Source organism: Lampris incognitus, chromosome 13, assembly GCF_029633865.1.
Source record: "Lampris incognitus isolate fLamInc1 chromosome 13, fLamInc1.hap2, whole genome shotgun sequence".
NCBI classification, from domain to species: Eukaryota; Metazoa; Chordata; class Actinopteri; order Lampriformes; family Lampridae; genus Lampris; species Lampris incognitus.
In genome coordinates this window covers 10,488,252-10,509,722 of record NC_079223.1, presented here as the reverse complement: position 1 = coordinate 10,509,722, position 21,471 = coordinate 10,488,252, and the positions used below count along the sequence as shown (strand labels likewise).

The 21,471-nt window shown below is 45.1% G+C and overlaps 1 protein-coding gene across 5 annotated transcripts in view; it reads left to right on the top strand.

Moving 5' to 3' along the window:
• LOC130122406 (striatin-like) overlaps positions 1-21,471 on the top strand; it is a 44,957-nt gene that overhangs the window by 7,607 nt on the left and 15,879 nt on the right. For 2 of the 5 annotated variants that reach the window (XM_056291297.1, XM_056291296.1), the window contains exon 2: positions 12,965-13,068. In XM_056291297.1, the coding sequence (XP_056147272.1) occupies positions 12,965-13,068 (104 nt within the window). Of the gene's footprint in view, positions 1-1,571; positions 1,669-2,103; positions 2,223-12,964; positions 13,069-14,463; positions 14,544-21,471 lie in introns of those variants that run through there. The other 3 variants (XM_056291298.1, XM_056291299.1, XM_056291301.1) reach the window with 3 other exon arrangements.

Below are 21,471 nucleotides of genomic sequence, written 5' to 3'. Positions count from 1 at the left end.
CTGTGAGAGGAATGGGCAGTTTAGATTTGTATGTGACTCCACTTTATAGTATATGACAAAGCTTCTGGATCATTCCATACAATGGAGCTGGAATTGCCTATTGATTCATGGTTTCAGCCTGCCCTTACTCCAGATAGAGCAATACTAAATGTGCACCAGTGGACGTGAGCTGGTTGGATCTATCTGGAATGACCTCATTTGCAGGAGGGACTGCTCTTAATTGGCTCCAGCCGGGATCAGAGCTTCTCACTATTTCATGCTGTGACAATCATCAGTTCTAAGGTACAGGAATAGAAAAAAGGGCTGAATTTGGATTAAGCAATGTAAGTCGTAGTCCATCTACCTCCATGTCCGTCAGCAGGCCCAGATCAGTTGTGTGTGATGTTGAGATCTCTATGCTTGAAAATTAGAAAATGGGTAACGTGCATATTATTTGTGCCTTCAAACTTCCAGTAACCCTGTTGAGGTGCTCTGTGAGGCCTGCAGTGGTTGTGGCAATAGATCAGTTTTTTTATTCTGCCACTGAACTGGATGCCCTGATGAAGTGGGGTTAATGCCCGCATCAGACTACACGATATTTTTCTTCTTTCCCGATGGCACCATGTCAGACTACTGCTATAAATTCGTGTCCTGTCTTGGCCGCCAGACTGGCCACACTAGAAGTATGATCCCGACCCATCATCGTATGCTGCCGCCATCACACCATCCGCTGTCATCGCGACCGTACGTGAGTTCATAGGTTGTCGGGTCAAGAAGTGTCAATCACTGGGTTGCTGAGCTGCCTCCGCTACTTCTCGCCAACATTTCTCTCTTTTGGGTTTGTCATGGTACTCCCTTGAAGAAAGGTCATAAAGGCAGGGGTTTTGTCTCCACAGCTCAACGAACTTCTCCTCAGTTTCGCTGTTCTATCTCTCTGATCCCACAGCCATGGCCTTTCTCTTCGCCAGCTTTGTTCACTTATGCGCGCCAGAGAGCATTCTGTTATCCTATTGGTCAGAGTCAGGAACATGTCTTCGAGCGTTGGTCAGGGGTGTCATACTAGACGGAAAATGCAAAAAAAACTTCTGACATGCTAGACTTGTCGAGTCGGGGTCGTGGGGCGTCTGATGCTGGTCTTGGATTATGTCACACTACAACAGCATTTGTCATGTCCGACGTTCATATTCGGGCCCGACACTGAACGATGTTCGGCAGCGACGCAATCGGGTCACAATCGGCCTGAATTCGTGTCGTTTGAGCCGGGCATTAGTCTCAAGGATGGTTGCTATTGGAAGTGTAGATAGTGTATTCCCACTGGGCTGACAAAGGGAAAACCCATCCACACATGGATGAACTTGGGACTGATCAGTCAACAGTTTAATGTGAAGGACAACTGTCAATCAAATCTAGAGTAGAGGGAAGAAACACTTAGTGTGGCTGCTTTGACTTTATCAGTACCAAATGAGCTTTATTTGGTAGTAGTCATTGATAGATTTGTCAGGACTGTTTGTTTGTCTTTTGTCGGGGGGGAGGGGGGTATATTTGCTCTGACTACTGACACTCTACAAAGTGGCTCTCCATTATGAATGCAGTGGCTCCAAAACTTGTTGCCTGATGGTATCACGGATGTGGAATAATTTCAGCAATTTATACATGTGGATTTACTGTAGCTGACCCCAGACTGCCACTGTAAGTAGATTTCCTAGAGGGAATTCTAGCCTTTCAGGTGAGCATCGTGTTGAATGGTCAGCGGTTACAACGGCTGAAGAAAGTTGAGATATCACATGGTAATTCAGGTTAATTTCTTTGCAAAGGGGCCACCCTTATCAGGCCTTAAATAAATAGGCTGCCCTCATGAGGCTGCAAAGCATGGATTATTGGCTGAACCGTAGCCATCGAGTTGTGTTAAAACGGAGTTAGTGGACTTGCGTTTGTATTTCTGCTCGAGTAGATTTATTGACTTGTTGAGGAAACGCTGCAGTGTTCACAATGGTGTACAGTGGTTTCAATAGCGGAGCACCTCTGTCTTCCCTCTGTTGTTTTGCTGCATTAGTCTGTTGGTACTAGTGTAATGGAATGTGTGGAATGTACTTGGCTAGTTATCAGGTCAGCCATCTTGGTGCTCGCTGATTTGCGGTAACTTTGACAGTGTAAAAACCCTGTGGTCATTGAAAGTCAAGTTGTTTGCGTTGTAAATACGGGGTCTACTTGAGGCCTTGTTCCTGCTTGAGTCCTGACCGAAGGTGAGGGGCAGCATATGTGAACCAGCGTATGTGACCGTTTTGTTTGTCTGTAGGCCCTGACGTTTGTGTGACTGTTTACCTTTTTAATTTATGTTCTTTTTTTATGGACTCAGCTGAGTGTGGCCACATAGACATACTGGTCCTTTCACAGAGTCCACTGTGTATTGGTTTAATAGCGCCATTGTGTGTCAGATGTCTTTGGGGATGGCACAAGAGTAAGTGTGGTAGAAAACATGTCTGGAATGCACAAAACTCAACCTTTAGTGTGCATTATAAGTGAAAGGGGAGGCTGCTTTTGCAGATGAGTTACAATGAAAGTTGAATTGGAACATACGTGCATGTTGAATTTGGAATGATTTCCCTTTTTTTGCACATTTGTTTTGAACAACTCGCTTCCGATGTTGGCTTGTAAAAAGGGAAGATTCACATGTGATAACATGTTCTTGGTCTTTGCGGATCAGAAAATCCCACTCCCCTGTTTGGTGAGTAGTTCTTTAATACCTCTCATGTGACATGAAAATAACTGTGATGGTTAGCATCCATCCATCCATTATCCAAGCCGCTTATCCCAACTGGGGTCGCAGGATGCTGGAGCCTATCCCGGCAGCCATTTGGCAGCAGGCGTGGAGACACCCTGTGCAGGCTGCCAGTCCCTCACAGGGCCGACACACACACACACATTCACACCTAGGGACAATTTAGTATGGCCGATTCACCTGACCTACATGTCTTTGGACTGTGGGAGGAAACCGGAGCACCCGGGGGAAACCCACACAGACACGGGGAGAACATGCAAACTCCACACAGAGGACGAGCCCCAAGGTTGGACTACCCCGGGGTTTGAACCCAGGACCTTCTTGCCGTGAGGCGACCGTGCTACCCACTGTGCTGCCTGATGGTTGGCAGGAAAGCTTAATTTCTATTTCTTGGTACCACTACCCCTTGATAAAAGATATCAGCCTCTATTTTAGTCTGCTGTATTGGGTAATGCATTTTGTTTGTTAATTTCCTCAACTGTTGACTTGGATTCAACCCATTAGCAAGACGGGCGATTATTATTTTTTTAGTCCAAAAGGCCTGAAGTTTATGCAGTTTGTAGCCGTACTTCCATTCTTTCCTAAATTAAATCAATTTTTAAAATAAAAAAAGATCGCCAAAGCCTCAACCAAGCATAGCTACCTACTTTAAAAATGTTTCTATTTTTTTAAATTTTTATTTATTTATCCCCCCCCCCTTCACCTTCCCTCTAAATCCAAAAAAGATGTTTTGGCTTTTGTCACCCTCCTGGCTAGAAGATGACTCTTGACCAGCTGGAAATCAGCTGTAGCTCCCTCTCATAGCCGCTGGATGAGAGACATCCTCTATTTTCTTAGGTTGGAAAAAATCAGATTTTCATTATGTGGCTCGTCCGATAGATTTGGGGAAATATGGGGTCCATTCTTTCAATTTGTTCAGAAAATGAATTTCCCATTTGTCCGTGATTGGGGCAGCTCGTATGGTTTAGAGGGGTATTGAGTTTGTTGTGACCTGGTGATGTGCTGCTGCACTGACTGTTGGTGTCTGTTGTTGACCCGGTTTATTTTTGGGCTGACTGACGGTGTTTTTTGTTCCCTTTTCCTTTCCTTTTGTTGTTTGTTTATGGTTGCGTTGTTTGTTTTCTTTGTTTCTGTGGGTTGTTGTGGTGCTTAGCAATGGGTCAGTTGTCCCTTTTTTGTGGTGTGTCTTTTTCTGTCAGTAAACAAACTGCGGACACAAAGCTGATATTTAGCTTTACTAGCATTTGGTTAATGGCTGATACTAACACCCCAACCCCCCCCCCCTTCCCTGACCAGCAGGCTATCCCTTCTCTTTCCCTTTCCTGTCTCTGAAAAGGCCCCGAGCGCTAGATGGATGTGCCATTCTACATGTCTCCTGCCGGGACAGACTGAGAAGCCCCTTATCCAGCTGCCCAATAATGCAGGCAGTGTGAGGCCGGGAATCAAACGCTTCCTGTGTGCCTTTATTGCCAGAGTTGACTCATTGCATTCCTCCCAAGGTTAATGTTTGATGGGCGAGAGATGGGGAGCCAGGGATTCACAGAGCGGCTCTCTTCTCCGTCTCTGGCACAGCAGGGGAGCCAGGAGCCGCTGGGCCCGGGCCTTATCTCCATTAGGAAGTGAACGGTAGTTTATCGTTATAAATCACCCCGGCTGGATCAGTTTCACAAAGTAAAAAAATTAGTCTTCCCCCCCCCCCCCCCCCACTGATTTGACTTATGGAGTGGATGGTTTTATTAGCTATTGGAATAACCTAGTTTCATGTGATTCGTGGCTTTGTTTTGGACATGAGCAATACCCGATTACTGTTACTGTACGCCACTGACATGCGGCCTTGCCTCGGCCTTCGTAACACACGTTAGGTAAGCGGTTGATCATTTTAAAGTCATGGTTTTTTTTTCAGATGACCATCTAATTGTCCTGTGTAAACTTAATAAATGAATACAATGTGAGGGAAAGAGACAGTTTCTCTATTTTACTGGATTTAATTGACTGAAAGATGGTCGCCCACTGTTGGCTGTAGTACTGTAGCAAAATATCAGCTGCTTTAAACGAGAATTTAAAGATGGACTACAGCTTGCAGTCACATCAGTTAGTGTTGCCTGAGGTATAGTATTAATAATAGTAGGCCTAGGCCTAAAAATGAAAGTATGCCTATGTCACTGGAGGCTCGGAGGTGGATTTTCGGAGGGGAGATGGCGTCATGCAAAATATCAACAGAGATTCCCATGAAAATTTCCCACGCCCGAAAGACCTAAAATATTCACTTTTAGCAGACTGTTTGACCACAATAACCAGATTATTTAAAAGGGGGGCCATTTTTTTTTTAGTGTTTTGGGGTGGTTTTTTTGGTCAAAGTACATACATTTTAGCATCAAAATGTCCTGAGCCCTTCTAAACCTTTTTCCCATGTGACCTGACGTAGGTTTCTGCACTTTCTTTAAATACTTTCATCACTCTCCATGCTTACACTTTCAGCCATCTTTGGGGGGGGGGCTAACCCACGTCACCGCTTTTTACTAACGGCTGAGGGGGCGTTTCCATTGGAACAACCCGGAAAAGAGCGCAGGTGCCGTCGTTAGTATGGGATTGATTTCATCCAGCGACTTTTGATCCGTTCCCCGCGATGGCCTGCCGCCCAATGGCTGCTGGGATAGGCTGCAGCATCCCCGTGACCCTGACGACAGGGTAAGCGGATGATGGATGGACTTTTGATCAGTATAAGCGATTGATGACTGTAACCATGATCACTATACGCGGTTCCCTCGGTACTATATTTTGAGAATCTGTAACGTGACTTTGTTTTTCAGTTCTCCTCCAGTTTTTCCATCACGCTACCCAGTAACACAACCCGCTACCCAGAGACATTAAATGAACAATAACTCCACAATCTGCCTGATGCAGTATTTTATCTTTTTTTTTCTTTTTTTTTTTTTTCGGTGGAAGCCACTTGTCTATTTTGGGAACTACGTAGGTCGGCCCTGTACAAACAAAGATATTTTACCATGTTTAATGTTTCCCTATCTGCTTATATTTCTGCCGCTTCATGTGTTCCCTTCCCTAACCCCCCCCCCAACTACACAATCAACAAAAAGGATGCCTTTTGTTGATATTTGGCAAATACAGATTGATTGCTTCTCTGAAAAAAAATAAATAAATGAATGGAGTCTTGTGGAACTGTGACAGAGAATGTCCAGAATATCACGACAGGCAAAGAAGGAAAAAAAAAATCCTTTCTTCTTTGAAGACATGACAGTAGACCAGTCTATGGCCTATGCTGTCATTTCAGAGTTTCCAGATTTCTTCTGGTTCCTTTATTTATTTATTTATTTATTTTTGGCTATGGTGAAAATCAAAAGGATTTCTGCTTCCTATTTATAAATAATTTCATTCTTTAACCAAGACATTATGATGAATTCCCTATACATGTTATCAACATAATCCAATATAGAGTATAGATTCGCAAACAAATTGTGTAGCTGTGCATCACGAAGCCATCATTTCTCTCAGCGCCAGTAATCACAACCGCTATCTTCCTGCTGGAACACGGAGGGCGGGTGACGTCAGCGTCAAATGCTGAAATGCTTAACTATTTAATATTGGCAGTTATTTACATATTTTCATAATCAAATACAGAAATCCATATAAGTCCAAAGATCTTTAACAGAATGATCAGTGTTGGCGCCGGACGTAGTTTGAGGCAATGATTTTATACCCCTATTCATTTTCCCATTAGTCTGGCAAGGCATTTGAACCCCAATCCCTTACTCGGGTGGAAAAATGACATCACGATTTGGTGGTCCAGACTATCCTCTGCTGCCAAGCTGTGTTTGAATCCATATTGTCTTTCTTTTCTTCTTCTTCGGTTTCTCTGAACGAAGCGCTACCGGCATCACAACACCACCTTACAATGTTGCAGTTTCATTTAGCAGACGCTTTTATCCAAAGCGACTTGGATCTGAGAGTTAATGCAACACAAGCGAGGATCTAGTCAGGAGGCAACAACGCAACTAAGTGCCAAAAGACTAGGTTCAAGTCTGATAGGACATAGGTGTCAACAGGCAATGCATAGGGTGTGTAGAAGCGATGTTGTTTTGTTGTTGTTCCACCATACCTGTGAGTGACAGTGCTCCTCGGTGCTGTCGGCTGATGTAGCCTCGTAAGCCAATCGCCGAGTGCGTCATCATAACTTGTGTATTATCGCACTCATCTGCCCAGGCTGAGCTCAAGATTTTCATTTTGTCATATTGTGACATGGAGTAAACATAAAAGACAAATTCTGTAGTGCAGTATGAAAAAGGCTTTAAACGGAGCAAACATAATGAATATACAATAATACTGAATAACATTATAAAACATCCTGCACTTTTGCACAATTCAAACTCCCATCATGCAGCAGCTTTTGTCTCACAAAGCTCAACCGCTGGCTGGCATCAGTTTGACTTGTCAGAGGCCACTGCAGATATTGCCATTAATCATGGCGATGGCGTCAAGTGGAAAGTGCTCATTTACTCCATGCCCAGGGATGTGATTGAAAAGATTTTGCCATCCCAGTCTAGGTTTTGGAAAGTTTCCAAAAAAAGGGACAATCAAGCCTTTATATCTATGCTGTATTCGAGACATGATGTAAACTACCCAGTTGGATGTATATTTTTAACTCTGCACTGTAATGCTGGAGATGAACACGGATGAGCCAAAACAGTATGACCACTCACCGGTGAATAACGTTGATCATCTCCAAACAAGGGCACATGTTAAGGTCTGGGTAGATTAGATGGTAAGCGAACAATCAGTTCACTTAGTCAACGTGTTGGATGCAGGACAAATGGGCAGGAGACCTGAGCGATTTTAACAAGGGCCAAATTGTTCTGGCCAGATGACTGGATCAGAGCATCTCTGAAACGGCAAGGCTTGTGGAGTGTTCCTGGTCAGCATTGGTGAGTACCTACCAACAGTGGTCTGAGGTGGGACAAAACCGCAAACTGGCAACAAGATGTTGGACACCCAAGGTTCATCGATGGGCAAGGGCAACAAAAACTATCCCGTGTGGTCCAAACTGACTGAAGATCTACTGTCACACAAGTCACAGAAACTTTTATTGATGGTTACGGGACGAATGTGTGACAACACACAGTGCTTCGCACTCTGCTGTGTGTGGGGGACTATGTAGCTGCAGATCAATCAGAGTGCCCATGATGACCCCTGTCCACCATTGAAAGTGCCTACAATCGGCACGCAAGCATCGGAGCTGAACCTTGGAACAGTGGAAGATGGTCATGTGGTCCGATCATTTCAGTGACATGGATGGTCCGTGAACCTGTGCGCCATTTACCTGGGGTAGTGATGGCACCAGGATGCACTGTGGGAAGACGACAGGCTGGTGGAGGGAATGTGTCGCTCTGGGCAAAATTCTTCTCGGAAACTCTGGGTCCGGCCATTCATGTGGACGTGTATTTGACAACGTCGTTGCAGACCAGGTACATCCCTTCCTGGCAGTGGTATTCCCTGATGGCAGTGGCCTCTCTCAGCAGGATAATGTGCCTTGCCACACTGCAGACTTTGTTCGGGAATGGTATGAGGAACATGATGAAGTGTTCAAGGCCTCCAAATTCTCCCGATCTCAATCTGATTGAGCATCTGTGTGACAAGCTGGACCTACAAGTCCGATCCATGGCGGCTACAGGACTTGAAGGATCTGCTGCTCATGTTTTGGTACCAGATACCACAGGACACCTTCAGGGGTCTTGTAGAGTCCATGCTTCGGCGGGTCGGCGCTGTTTTAGTTGCACACGGACGGCCACCAGCATATTAGACAGGTGGTCATAATGTTTTGGCTCATCAGTGTATATTAAAATGAAGGGAACCATTCTTGTTGCTGTTAAAGGCATCAATCTTTTGATGCCACAGTAGATACTAACATGTTAATCCATTCACTATCTAGGTCACAACTGGTATTTAAAGTCGGCATCTGCAAATATTTCTCTTGGCCAAGTGTCTCACTGCAAGCTATTTGTCAGAAGCCTTTTGTTCTGGTCACAGCAGCAGAAAAATGCTGCCATGTGCTACAGCAGACAACCAACCAAACGTGGCTGCAGTGAGACACATCAGGTGGGGCCTGTGGCTGAAAAACAAAAAAAACTCTTATTAATGATTTGTGACTATATCCACCAGCTTCTACCCACTCCATGATTTGCAGTATAGCTTTTAATCAGCTGTGTCTCTGCGTTATAAGCAAGCCATGTTTATAGCACCCATATGATAATTGTATTAGCTTTGGCTGGACTAGGTCGGGCTACACCCTTACCTTCCTTTTACGTAATGAAGCTGTCTATGCAATCCACCCACTCACTCGCGCACATGCACACACACACCTAGTCTCCATTTAAAAGCACTATACCGTACATATACACCACCGTTCAAAAGTTTGGGATCACCCAAACAATTTTGTGTTTTCCATGAAAAGTCACACTTATTCACCACCATATGTTGTGAAATGAATAGAAAATAGAGTCAAGACATTGACAAGGTTAGAAATAATGATTTGTATTTGAAATAAGATTTTTTTTACATCAAACTTTGCTTTCGTCAAAGAATCCTCCATTTGCAGCAATTACAGCATTGCAGACCTTTGGCATTCTAGCTGTTAATTTGTTGAGGTAATCTGGAGAAATTGCACCCCACGCTTCCAGAAGCAGCTCCCACAAGTTGGATTGGTTGGATGGGCACTTCTTTGAGCAGATTGAGTTTCTGGAGCATCACATTTGTGGGGTCAATTAAACGCTCAAAATGGCCAGAAAAAGAGAACTTTCATCTGAAACTCGACAGTCTGTTCTTGTTCTTAGAAATGAAGGCTATTCCATGCGAGAAATTGCTAAGAAATTGAAGATTTCCTACACCGGTGTGTACTACTCCCTTCAGAGGACAGCACAAACAGGCTCTAACCAGAGTAGAAAAAGAAGTGGGAGGCCGCGTTGCACAACTGAGCAAGAAGATAAGTACATTAGAGTCTCTAGTTTGAGAAACAGACGCCTCACAGGTCCCCAACTGGCATCTTCATTAAATAGTACCTGTTAGAGCCTGTATGTGCTGTCCTCTGAAGGGAGTAGTACACACCGGTGTAGGAAATCTTCAATTTCTTAGCAATTTCTCGCATGGAATAGCCTTCATTTCTAAGAACAAGAACAGACTGTCGAGTTTCAGATGAAAGTTCTCTTTTTCTGGCCATTTTGAGCGTTTAATTGACCCCACAAATGTGATGCTCCAGAAACTCAATCTGCTCAAAGAAGTGCCCATCCAACCAATCCAACTTGTGGGAGCTGCTTCTGGAAGCGTGGGGTGCAATTTCTCCAGATTACCTCAACAAATTAACAGCTAGAATGCCAAAGGTCTGCAATGCTGTAATTGCTGCAAATGGAGGATTCTTTGACGAAAGCAAAGTTTGATGTAAAAAAAATCTTATTTCAAATACAAATCATTATTTCTAACCTTGTCAATGTCTTGACTCTATTTTCTATTCATTTCACAACATATGGTGGTGAATAAGTGTGACTTTTCATGGAAAACACGAAATTGTTTGGGTGATCCCAAACTTTTGAACGGTAGTGTAAGGTTGTGAGTGCTGTACACACAGTACTATACTTTTTCTTGCGCTACCGTCCTTCCTCCTTTTGGTTTTATGTGGTAATCCTGAGGGATAGTGGCTTGTGCAAACACCACACTCTGACAACAGCCTTATCGCTGAAGAATGCATTAGTGTGGATTCAACTGAAGACAGGATGAAGACAGGATGAATGGGATTTCACGGTCTTTGTTAAATGTATTGGAGAAAGTGATAAGCTTCTATACCTTTCAGAACATCCATTGTTGGTCTTGATAAAGACCGCTAAACATCTGATGTGATGGGGCGTCCGGGTGGCGTGGCGGTCTATTCCGCTGCCTACCAACATGGGGATCGCCGGTTTGAATCCCCGTGTTACCTCCGGCTTGGTCGGGCATCCCCACAGACACAATTCGCCATGTCTGCGGGGTGGGAAGCCGGATGCGGGTGTGTGTCCTGGTCGCTGCACTAGCGCCTCCTCTGGTCGGTCAGGGCGCCTGTTCCAGGGGGGAGGGGGAACAGCGTGATCCTCCCACACGCTACATTCCCCTGGTGAAACTCCTCACTGCCAGGTGAAAAGAAGCAGCTGGCGACTCCACGTGTATCGGAGGAGACGTGGTGGTCTGCAGCCCTCCCCGGATCGGCAGAGGGGGTGGACCAAAGATTGGGACGGCTCGGAAGAGTGGGGTAATTGGCCGGATACAATTGGGGAGAAAAAGGAGGGGGGGGGGATCTAATCTGGTGTCGTTGGTGCCAACTGCACATGAAAATGTTTTGCATCGTTTTGGAGAGCCGTAAATGAGCCGGGGAACAGCCGCATGCTGAGGAGCAAGGCCTTATGGGCCAGCAGATTGGAGTTGGAGCAAGTTATCATGGTGGGAGTCCTTTTGCAAAGTCGAGTGGCTGGTATGAAGTAGGGCTGTTAATACGAGGCAGGTTGAAGCGCTGTCGTGACTCGCTGTAGCAGACAACCGCAGCACTTGCTATCCAAAGGAAGCCGTGATTCAGCCCACTCGAACTCTTCACCGCCCCCTGCATGCAGCGTGAAACTGAGTGCCTTAAGTGAGCCAAGTACCTCTCCCTCAGAGCTTTAGTATCATTTTGAAAAGGGGGGGGGGGAAACTTATAGATTCAGTAATGAACAACAGACTCAAGTTCGGTGAAATCGGATTGAAGCTACCTGCCGGCCGTGTTGTGCGATTCTCATTGTGATGCTCCCTTACTGGCTGGTTCATTGTACTTCCAAATGTTTTTTTGATTATTTTTTTTCCCCCCAAAAAGGTTTTAACCATTTGCCAAAAAAATTTATTCCTAAAGTGGATTATTTTTCCTCCTCTAACTATAAAGTAGCCCCCTCCCTTTGCGTTATTGTCTCGCTGTCCTACTTAGAGCCGTGATTTACAACAACAGAGAGCGACTGCAAAGGATAAAGGGCGACTGTGATGAGGAGCCAAGAGAGAAGTAACGGAGAGCTTATCCTCCTTTCTCTAACAAGATAGCCCTCCTCATCAGCTTGAAGAGGGGGGGGGGCTCGATGATCATTTGGCAGCCTTCGCCGCTTTGTGGCCCGCATCATACTGAGCAGACCATGCAGACAGACCGTGCTGTGTTCATCTCCGCCCCTCAGACTACCGCTCGGGCTGCCCCGACGTTTCTCTTTCACAGCTGTACACCACATATTGCACCAAAAGCGGCAACGATCGTAAAAATATTGCAGTAAGGAGTTTTACCAATGCTCGTTTCCATAGCTGCCTGTGCAGTGCCCGCTGACTGCAAGGTGTGAGATGAGGAGTTAAGCGGCGCAAAATCTCCAGTGCACAAATAAGTGTTCAGTGTACAAGTGCAAAGAAAAAGCTTCGTTAGCTAAGTGTCGTATGAAATACATTTTCCCCCCCACGTGAAATGGTAGGCAGTAAGCGATTTTACAGTGTCTTAACACTCATTCTTTTTGCTAAATTTTGAAGAACGCCGTGGCGAAGGCTGTGATATGAACGATTATGGCAATGAAGAGATGATAGAGACCGAACCAGGGCAATATGTGTCCTCGGTTATTTGATGTGTGTGGTTCGACTTCCGCTGGCCACAAAGTTGCCATTGTAGCCTAGTCTGAGCTGGGCTATAGTTTGTGTGTGTGTGTGTGTGTGTGTGTGTGTGTGTGTGTGTGTGTGTGCACGCGTCACCCACTGACGTAATGCTGACTCAGACTGAGTGCGTCAACAGCTGCTGTCTGTACGAGGAGAAAAACCGTTGTGTATCGTGTAGGGATTTGAAGGCGAGAGAGGCGTGGAAAAAAAAATGGATGGCGTGTGGGTGACTGAGAAGGGTAGCCTAAAATAGAACTGTTCAGGTTGTATTTTCATTTTCAATCATGCAGCATGCATCGATCTGACACAATCCTATTTCGGTCTGTGTACAGGCTGATCTCCTCAGATGTTGGAGGAGATCAGTGGAGGTTGTCTTCTCATTCGACTCACAGAGGCAGCTCTCTTATGTAACATGCTCATACCTGTGAAACCAAAAATGCCCGAAGCATCGATTTTTCTTTTAAAAAAAAACTATCTCCTAAGGCTTTCGACTGTGCACTCATAATCGTATTTTTGTGTTTGCAGGCCCAAATTGCGTTCCTGCAGGGAGAGAGGAAAGGCCAGGAAAACCTGAAGAAAGACCTTGTGAGGAGGATCAAGATGCTGGAGTACGCCCTCAAGCAGGAAAGGTGGGTGCTTTGTGGTCTGCCACCGCCACAGCCCATCTACCACACACAAATATCTTAGATTCTACAGTGCATCTAATGTTGTGCACTCCTAAAAATACACCCATGCCACTTAGAAATCTGAATTAAAGGAGAACGTGCACAGCGTGAGAGTCTAATGGTCGCCTGCTCGGTATCTGCTGCACATGCACCGTGCAGACATACTGTAGAGCACAACTGTCCAGACATGTCTCCAACCTGCTGGTAGTATTTTAATGTGAAGAATGCAGGAATCCTACACTGTACAGAACATGGACATAGCATTTGTGACGTCACCTTTAGGTTTCTGAAGAGTCCTTTTGAAGACACGAGTTTAAAGTCACACCCACAGCCACCTTGTCAGATTTTGGGGTCGAAACACCTAAATTTAGGCAACGCGACGGAACTGAGTTAGGACCTGCTTCAGATGTATGAGTAACCTGTAAGTCACTTCAGAGAGAGACCTGGCAATCAAGGCAGTCACATCCTCAAATATACCAGTCTTTAGGGCTTCAGGTTCTGTTAATGCTGTGCTGTCCAGTCATGTGCCATGGAGGGCCATGTGATTACAGGTTTTCCTTTCTACCAATCACAGCACCGGCTGATTTCACTAGTTAACATACCTTGAGCTAGACAGTTGAAGACTGATCACCGAAAGTAGTTTATGTAGTGTCAGGATGGAATGGAAACCTGCATACACACGGCTCTCCATGGAACATGATTGGGCACCACAGTCTTAATTAGGGATAGGTATCGTTAAGAGTTTAACGGTACTACTACTCTTACTGATACTGTTTTTTGGGGGGGGATTCCCCCCCCTCTTTTTCTCCCCAATTGTATCCGGCCAATCACCCCACTCTTCTGAGCTGTCCCAGTCACTGCCTCACCCCCTCTGCCGATCCCGAGAGGGCTGCAGACTACCACATATCTCCTCCGATACATGTGGAGTCGCCAGCCGCTTCTTTTCACCTGACAGCGAGGACTTTCACCAGGGGGACGTAGCGTGTGGGAGGCTCACGCTATCCCCCCCCCCACACCCCACCCCGTCGAGGAGGCGCTGGTGAGGCGATCAGGACACATACCCATATCCAGCTTTCCACCTGCAGACACGGCCAATTGTGTCTGTAGGGACACCCAAGCCGGAGGTAACACAGGGATTTGAACTGGCGGTCCCTGTGTTATTGATAGGCAACGGAATAGACCGCCGTGCCCCAGAGCGTTACTTTTAATCATTAACCCATGTTTGTATAATTTAGTTAGCTCCGTGTGGGCTCTAGGCGCTAGCATACATAACATACCTGAGGTGGGTGGTGCAACGAAAGATGAGTTACGAGCTAGGCATTTCTCCACCTGTATTTGACGCACTCTCGCTAGATGTTTGGAAAGATTGCTTGTGTCTCCGCCCTTACATGCAAAAGACTTGTTGCACTTGTGGCAACGAGCATCGTCAGCATCGACTAGTGAGGTATGACGAGACTTTTGACTGTTTCGTTCTCTCCGCCATTGTCACTAAGAGCAGGCTGTGTGTGTGTGTGTGTGTGTGTGTGTGTGAGAGAGAGAGAGAGAGCTGGCCCCGCCCCTCGGCTCACACATGACAGGCTCCAAGAGAGCGAGCTCTCTTATGGATTGGGAATAGTGAAAATGCAGCATGGACGAATGTCTTAATCTTATTGCAAATTAGAAACAGAGTTGGTGAGCTTATCAGCACTGTGGTCTTTAATAATTTCACACCGGTGCCTGTTTAATTCCGGTTTTCGGTACCCATCCCTAGTCTCAATGGAACAACAATGTTCAAAATCCCCACCAGAACACGTTAGAAGAAGTGAAATAAGCTATCGAGACCCTACCCTTTCATGAAAAGAATTATTGACTTTTCTATTTCAAACGAGAAGTTGTGTTTTTCCCCCCCGTTGACCTCCATGCACCCGGAGTCTTTTTGGAGCCAGCATCAAGCAGCCATTAGAGGAATTGGATCTTAAAGCACTTCCCGTGTAGGCGTCAAAAATCAGTTGTTGTTTCATCGCCGCTTGGCAGGAATGAAGCATAGCTCACTGGGGTGCAGATCCTGCTACACTCAAATCAGTAAATCATGCTCCCCTTCCAATATGTCTTCGCCGGGGGGCAGTGAAAGCAGAAACTAGCGGTTGTGCTGTGGAGATTACCCCTGAGGGTGGCTGGTGTGACGTCGCCGGACAAGAGCATGTGTTGGCAGGAAGGCTCTGTCCCCTGCCGGATACGGATGACTCTGCACTGTCCTCGGTGGAAGGGGTAGGATGCGATGATGTAGAAAAACCGTCTCCCCAGACTCGACAAGGTTACTGCGACTGCTCTCTTTCTGCAGGAAACCAGTAGTTATTTAGTTCTTCCTCTCCCTGTGGGCTGGCCCACCAGCTCTGCACAAGCGGTCCGTACAGTAATGGACCTGTCACCCGTTGCATCCTCTCCTTACCTCGACGTCAATGTCCTCGTTTCTTTTCTTTTTTTTCCCCACTCTTTTGTCTGTTTTCTTTGTCCTCTTCTCTCTCAATATAGAAGCAGTCAAAGTATCTCAAGTTCCAACAGTTACTCAGCTGACTGGCATTAAATCTGTCAGTCCGGCCGAGTGCCATAGTTTTCAGTGGTAATTTACAAATGAAGTTGTGTCGCCCACCAAATAGGCTCAGGAAGCTCGGGAAGATGCAAATGATTTGGCTCAAATAAGGCAGGCCAGCGATGACTGGAAATGTTTTTTTCAGCATGGGTCACAATGGGGCCAAGCAGTATGGCTGAAAAAAAAATTTTTTGGCAAAAAAATTTTATTTTATTTTTTTCCAAAATCAGCATTTACATTCTCTCTGAAATGGCTTGGCAGATTTTTTTATTTTTTTAATTTTTTTTGGCAATCGGAAGTAAGCTAATGTATACTAGCTAAATGGCATTAAAATGTTCAGCTCTTGAACTGAGATGTACAGTTTTGCGAGTGCTTTCCCAGCAAAGAATATAAAACGTAGTAAAGTACATCTGGGGTTGATGGTCCAGAGAAAGAGTCACGATCTTCAGCGTTATCTCTACATACGTGCCTGTTGTAAGGATTAACACTCCATTAGCAGTCATTATACCGAGCGGTCGTCTGTGTGTCTCTGAAATGCGGCCGAAATCATGTCCGCTTGTGACGTCACTGGCGGACCATCAACATAAACTGTATAGATAAGCTGTATAATGTGGTGTTGTTAATCACATTTGTGCATTTTATTATTTGAAGAATAACACTACATAGTGTTTTTCACATTTTGTTGCACATCGCAGCTGATCGGCGAACCTTCAGTTGGCTAGACAAAAAAGGTGCATTATGATCAACATGATATTGCCTAATGTTATATCTCCCAACAAAAATATGGCGAGTACATGTTAAGTATTCTTTATATTGCCCAGCCATAGCTCACAATCATCTTCTAACTGCGGCACAGATGCAGTAGTTATGTGTAGATTATATCAGTCGCCACTGTCCCACGGGCGTAGTTAATGGCTCTGTACAGGAACCAGGAAAGGTTTAATATTTAGCTTGGCGCTTATTGAAACTCTTATAACTGGGATGATGAAGAAAGGAGGTGCTGCTGAGGAGGATGGGTCTGGTTGATTGTTTGATGGCTCACAGGGGTGGGTGGTGAGGTGGGGCAAAGTAAACCGCAGGCCACGCTCTACTCGTTGCTGTTACTACCAGGCCTATCTTTCTGATAAGGATGTCTCTTCTGCCCCTCTCTCGACCACCGTGGGTTACCACTGAGCAAGGCATTAACCCTCGACAACTCTAGTAGAGCTTCTCTGTGACTCATGGCAGAAGGCTTGTTTCACAGGGAAACTATCGGTAGTAAATAGTTTGGTCTCTGCTCTGGTCTGCTGTAGGTGTAATTTGCCTCACCTCTTTCAGGAATGCCGATAAGCGGTGTGTTAAAACAGGGAAGGCTCCTCAAACTGTTTGTTATACATTTGTTTTCTGCTTTTCACCCCGATGGTATTTTCCACGGGCTCTGCCTTAGCAGCAACACTTCACCTCAAATCAGGGTTGTGTTCCCTGGTTGCTTAGCAACAGGTCGTGTCTCCAAGGGCCTCCGAGAAGGAGATCAGGAATAACCCTCTGAAATACAGGATGCTCCTAATTTAAAAGGAATTTGATTGTTTAATGGAGCACTTCTCCCGGATGGAGGGGAAGCAGTGGGGTGGGACAATGTGAGCTATACGGCATGCCTACTCCATGGTTTTACAGCCGGGCTTGTCCTATCCATATGGATATCTGTGAAGCCATAAAAAAATGTGCCATGCGAAGGCTGACAAGTAGGCAGGTTCTCTTGATGACCAAACCACAACAGCTGGATTTACTTATTAGCACACCTTCAACCAACGAGGAGGAATTAGCTAGATTTGTAAAATCATGAAAACCTGCATACTCTCAGCCCTCCGTGGCATGTGATTACTCATCCCTGTTCTGGTCTGTAGCTGTCAAACGGGGCTCCAGGCTAACCTTTTACATTGGTTGCGCTGATATGCCGAACTTTTTTATTGTAGGTGCACCTGCACATAATTTAAGTGCACCCAAATTGTTCCACCGTGCCTTTTGGAGCTGCCAGGTCACATACACATTGGTCATTCCTCAACATATGATGTAAGTGATTGTAAGCAGGAATAAAGGTGCTGATAAATGCCCTCGTTGGTTAGGTTTAGACACGAGCAGTGAGATGGTTATGGTCGATATCCGCTGTTGCGGCGCGATTTCGCTTGCAAACGCGTCGCCTCCCTTCAGTTGGCCGCTTATGAGGGGTCCCCCAGTTCACCGCTATGGGCGTGTTTTCTGAAGCAGCGAGGGGGGAGGGCTGGGTTGACATCTCTTCGTGAACTTTTTTTTGAATTAACCACGCGACTGCTATAATCAGCTTCCCCTCCTTTTTTCTCGCAGTTCAGCTCAGCACCCACAAGGGAGAGCCTCACCTTTTTACAGAAGACTCTACTTCTACGTTTTCATGTACAGTATGTTGACAAACTGTAATGTTCAATAGCCAGTTATCCTCATCACAGACCAAATCAGGAAAGTAGGTGTTCTGCCAAAATTTCCCTCCACGCCAGGATTCCGCCCCCCCCCCCTTTGTGCAAATGCACATTAAGACTCTTCATCCCTGTGCAGGCTGCAACAGTCTCATGTTCTTCATTGCGGTACTCTTGCTGTTCTCTTGGCTAAGTTGCGTTTTTGGCAAAGCGGTTCTTATGACCGCTGAAATTTTAACCTCCGTTCTCAAACTATTCCCATGTTCATTGTTTAATAAAAGTTTCAAAAATATACTACGTTGTCGTCATTTTGGTTTTCAGTGAACATTGAAATATTAAAAGGGAACAAATAACTGTGACCGCATTCGTGTTTCATCGCCTGCCTTGACCTTGATTTTATTGGCTAATTTATTTAGAACAAATATTTGGATATCCAGTCAAGAAAATGTGCAGAATATCTGAAGCTTGAAAACAATTAAAGCTATTGAAAACCGTATTTGGGACAGTCCTAGTGTCTAACCGTACTTTGTACCAGCTCCAGTGGATATAAAAAGTCTGCACGCCCCTGTTAAAACAGCAGGTTCCTTACCCATAATGTGAAATTGCAACCTATAAACAATAAAATGAAAAACAAACGTTTTAGGGGGGAAAAAAAGAAAAATACGAATCTTAGAATAACCCGGTTGCAGAAGTGTGCACACCCTTTTATAACTGGGGATGTGGCTGTGTTCAGAATTAACCAGTCACATTCAAACTCATGTTAAATAGTAGTTAGCATACACCTGCCATCAGTTAAGGTGACTGTGATTAAGCCCACATAAAGTTCAGCTCTTCCTGTAGGATCTTCCTGACATCTTCTTGGTTGGGTCCAAAGGCAAACGCCATGGTCCACAAAGGGCTTACAAAGCATGAAGGGTATGTCATTGTTGAAAAAGGCTGACTGCTGTGAGCAAAAACCTCAATCCCCACCCCCCCCAATTTGCAGTTATATTTACAGGCTTAACCCCTACTGTTTTCCTTTGGCTCAATTTCCTGTGAAATGATAAATCATAGATACTTGGAAATTTTGCAAACTCATCAAAAATTATGAAATAAGGGACTCATGAAATATGGTCTCAATTGGCCATATGGGGGCACTATAAAAAAATTTTAAATCCCTTTTTAAAGGCTATAACTTCCAACATCCTTTGTCCAATTCATGCCAATGACTGCTGTGAGCAATAACCTCACCCCAGACACACACACACACACACACACACACACACACTTTGCTACCATATTGCACATACCACCACCGTATATGCTGCTACTTGACCAACATTGTACAGTTTAGGTCACTTTATCTCATTTTTATTGCTTGTCTTTGTATATATTGTGTTTTTATTATATTTGCATTTACTTATTGAACTTTTATGCTGCACACTGCTGAAGATCTTCATTGTTCTGAGCACAGTGACAATAAAAATCTATTCTATTCTATTCTGTTCTGTTGAAAGGTATTAATCAGGAGAGGAGTACAAAAGCATTTCCAAGGCATTAGATATACCATGGAATAAAGTGAAGACAATCATCAATAAGTGGAGAAAATATGGCACAACAGTGACATTATCAAGAAGTCCCTCCAAAATTGACAACAAGGAGAGAACTGGTCAGCAAGGCTGCCAAGAGGCCAACTGCAACATTAAAGGAGCTGCAGGAATTTCTGGCAATTACTGGTTGTATTTACATGTGACAACAATCTCCTGTATTCTTCTTAAGTCTGGGCTATGGAGTAGGTTGGCAAGATGGGGAAAAAAAACATCCAAGCCTGGCTAAATTTTGCAAAAAGTTGCACCCAATCTCCCAAATCCACGTGGAAAAAATGTGTTATGGTCTGATAAGACCAAGACTGAACTTTTTGGGCATAATTCCAAAGGGTATGTTAGGTACAAAAACAGCACAGCACATCACCAAAAGAACACCTTACCCAAGGTGAAGCATGGTGGTGGCGGCATCAAGGTTTGGGGCTGCTTTTCTTAAGTTGGAACTGGGACTTCAGTCAAGGTGGGGGCAATCATGGATAGCGCCAAATACCAGTTGACCCCCCCCCCCTTTTCTCCCCAATTGCACTTGGCTGATTACCTGACTCTGACGAGCCGTCCCGGACCCGGTCGCTGCTCTGCCGATCCGGGGAGGGCTGCAGACTACCACATGCCTTCTCCGATACATGTGGAGTAAACCAGCCGCTTCTTTTCACCTGACAGTGAGGAGTTTCACCAGGGAGACGTAAAGCGTGGGAGGATCACGCTATTCCCCCCAGTTCCCCCTCCCCCCACCCTGAACAGGCACTCCAACCGACCCGAGGAGGCACTAGTGCACATACCCACATCCAGCTTCCCACCCGCAGACACTGCCAAATGTGTCTGTAGGGATGCCCAACTAAGCCGGAGGTAACATGGGGATTCGAACCGGCAATCCCCGTGTTGGTAGGCATGGGAATCGACTGCCATGCTACCCGGACGCCCCAAATACCAATTGATTTTGGCCCAAAACGTTCAGGCATCCGATAGGAAGCTGAAGATGAAGAGGAATTTCACCTTTCAGTACGGCAACGACCCAAAGCATACATCCAAATCAGCAAAGGAATGGTCTCACCAAAGGAAGATCAATGTTTTGGAATGGCCCAGCCAGAGACCAGACCTGAATCCAGTAGAAAATCTATGAGGTGACCTGAAGAGGGCCGTGAACAGGAGACTCACTCGCAATCTGACGAATCTAGAATGTTTTTGCCAGAAAGAGTGGGAAAATATTGCCAAGTCAAGATGTGCCAAGCTGATAGACTCTCACCCAAAAAGACGAGTGCTGTAATCAAATCAAAAGGTGCTTCAACAAAGTGTTAGTTTAGGGGTGTGCACACTTATGGAGCCAGCTTATTGTGAGTTTTTTTTATTTGTAAAAGTTTTCAGTTTGTTTTTTTCACATGAATTTTATGGGTTGCAATTTCACATTAAAGGTGGGAAAAGTTCTGACAAGATTTATCTTGGTTTCATTTTTGTACCTCACAACAACGTGCCATTTTAACAGGGGTGTGTATACTTTTTATATCCACTATATCTACAGCAATAACTATCGAAACTGTGAGCCAATGAATTTCACATTGGGTGTGGCTTTATAACATTAATGGCCATAACTCAGTGTATCTCTATCATGATGCTCCATAATCCAGGTAAGAAAATCAAAGAAGGTTGAATCAGGTCATCTGGACACAACGCTTACTGACAGAAACGTTTCATCGCTCAAATGAGTGACCTCTTCAATCTCAACTGACTGCAGGTATCCCCACCCTTATAAACAGTACAGTACAATACAGTTGCATAACGCCCGAAACCGACA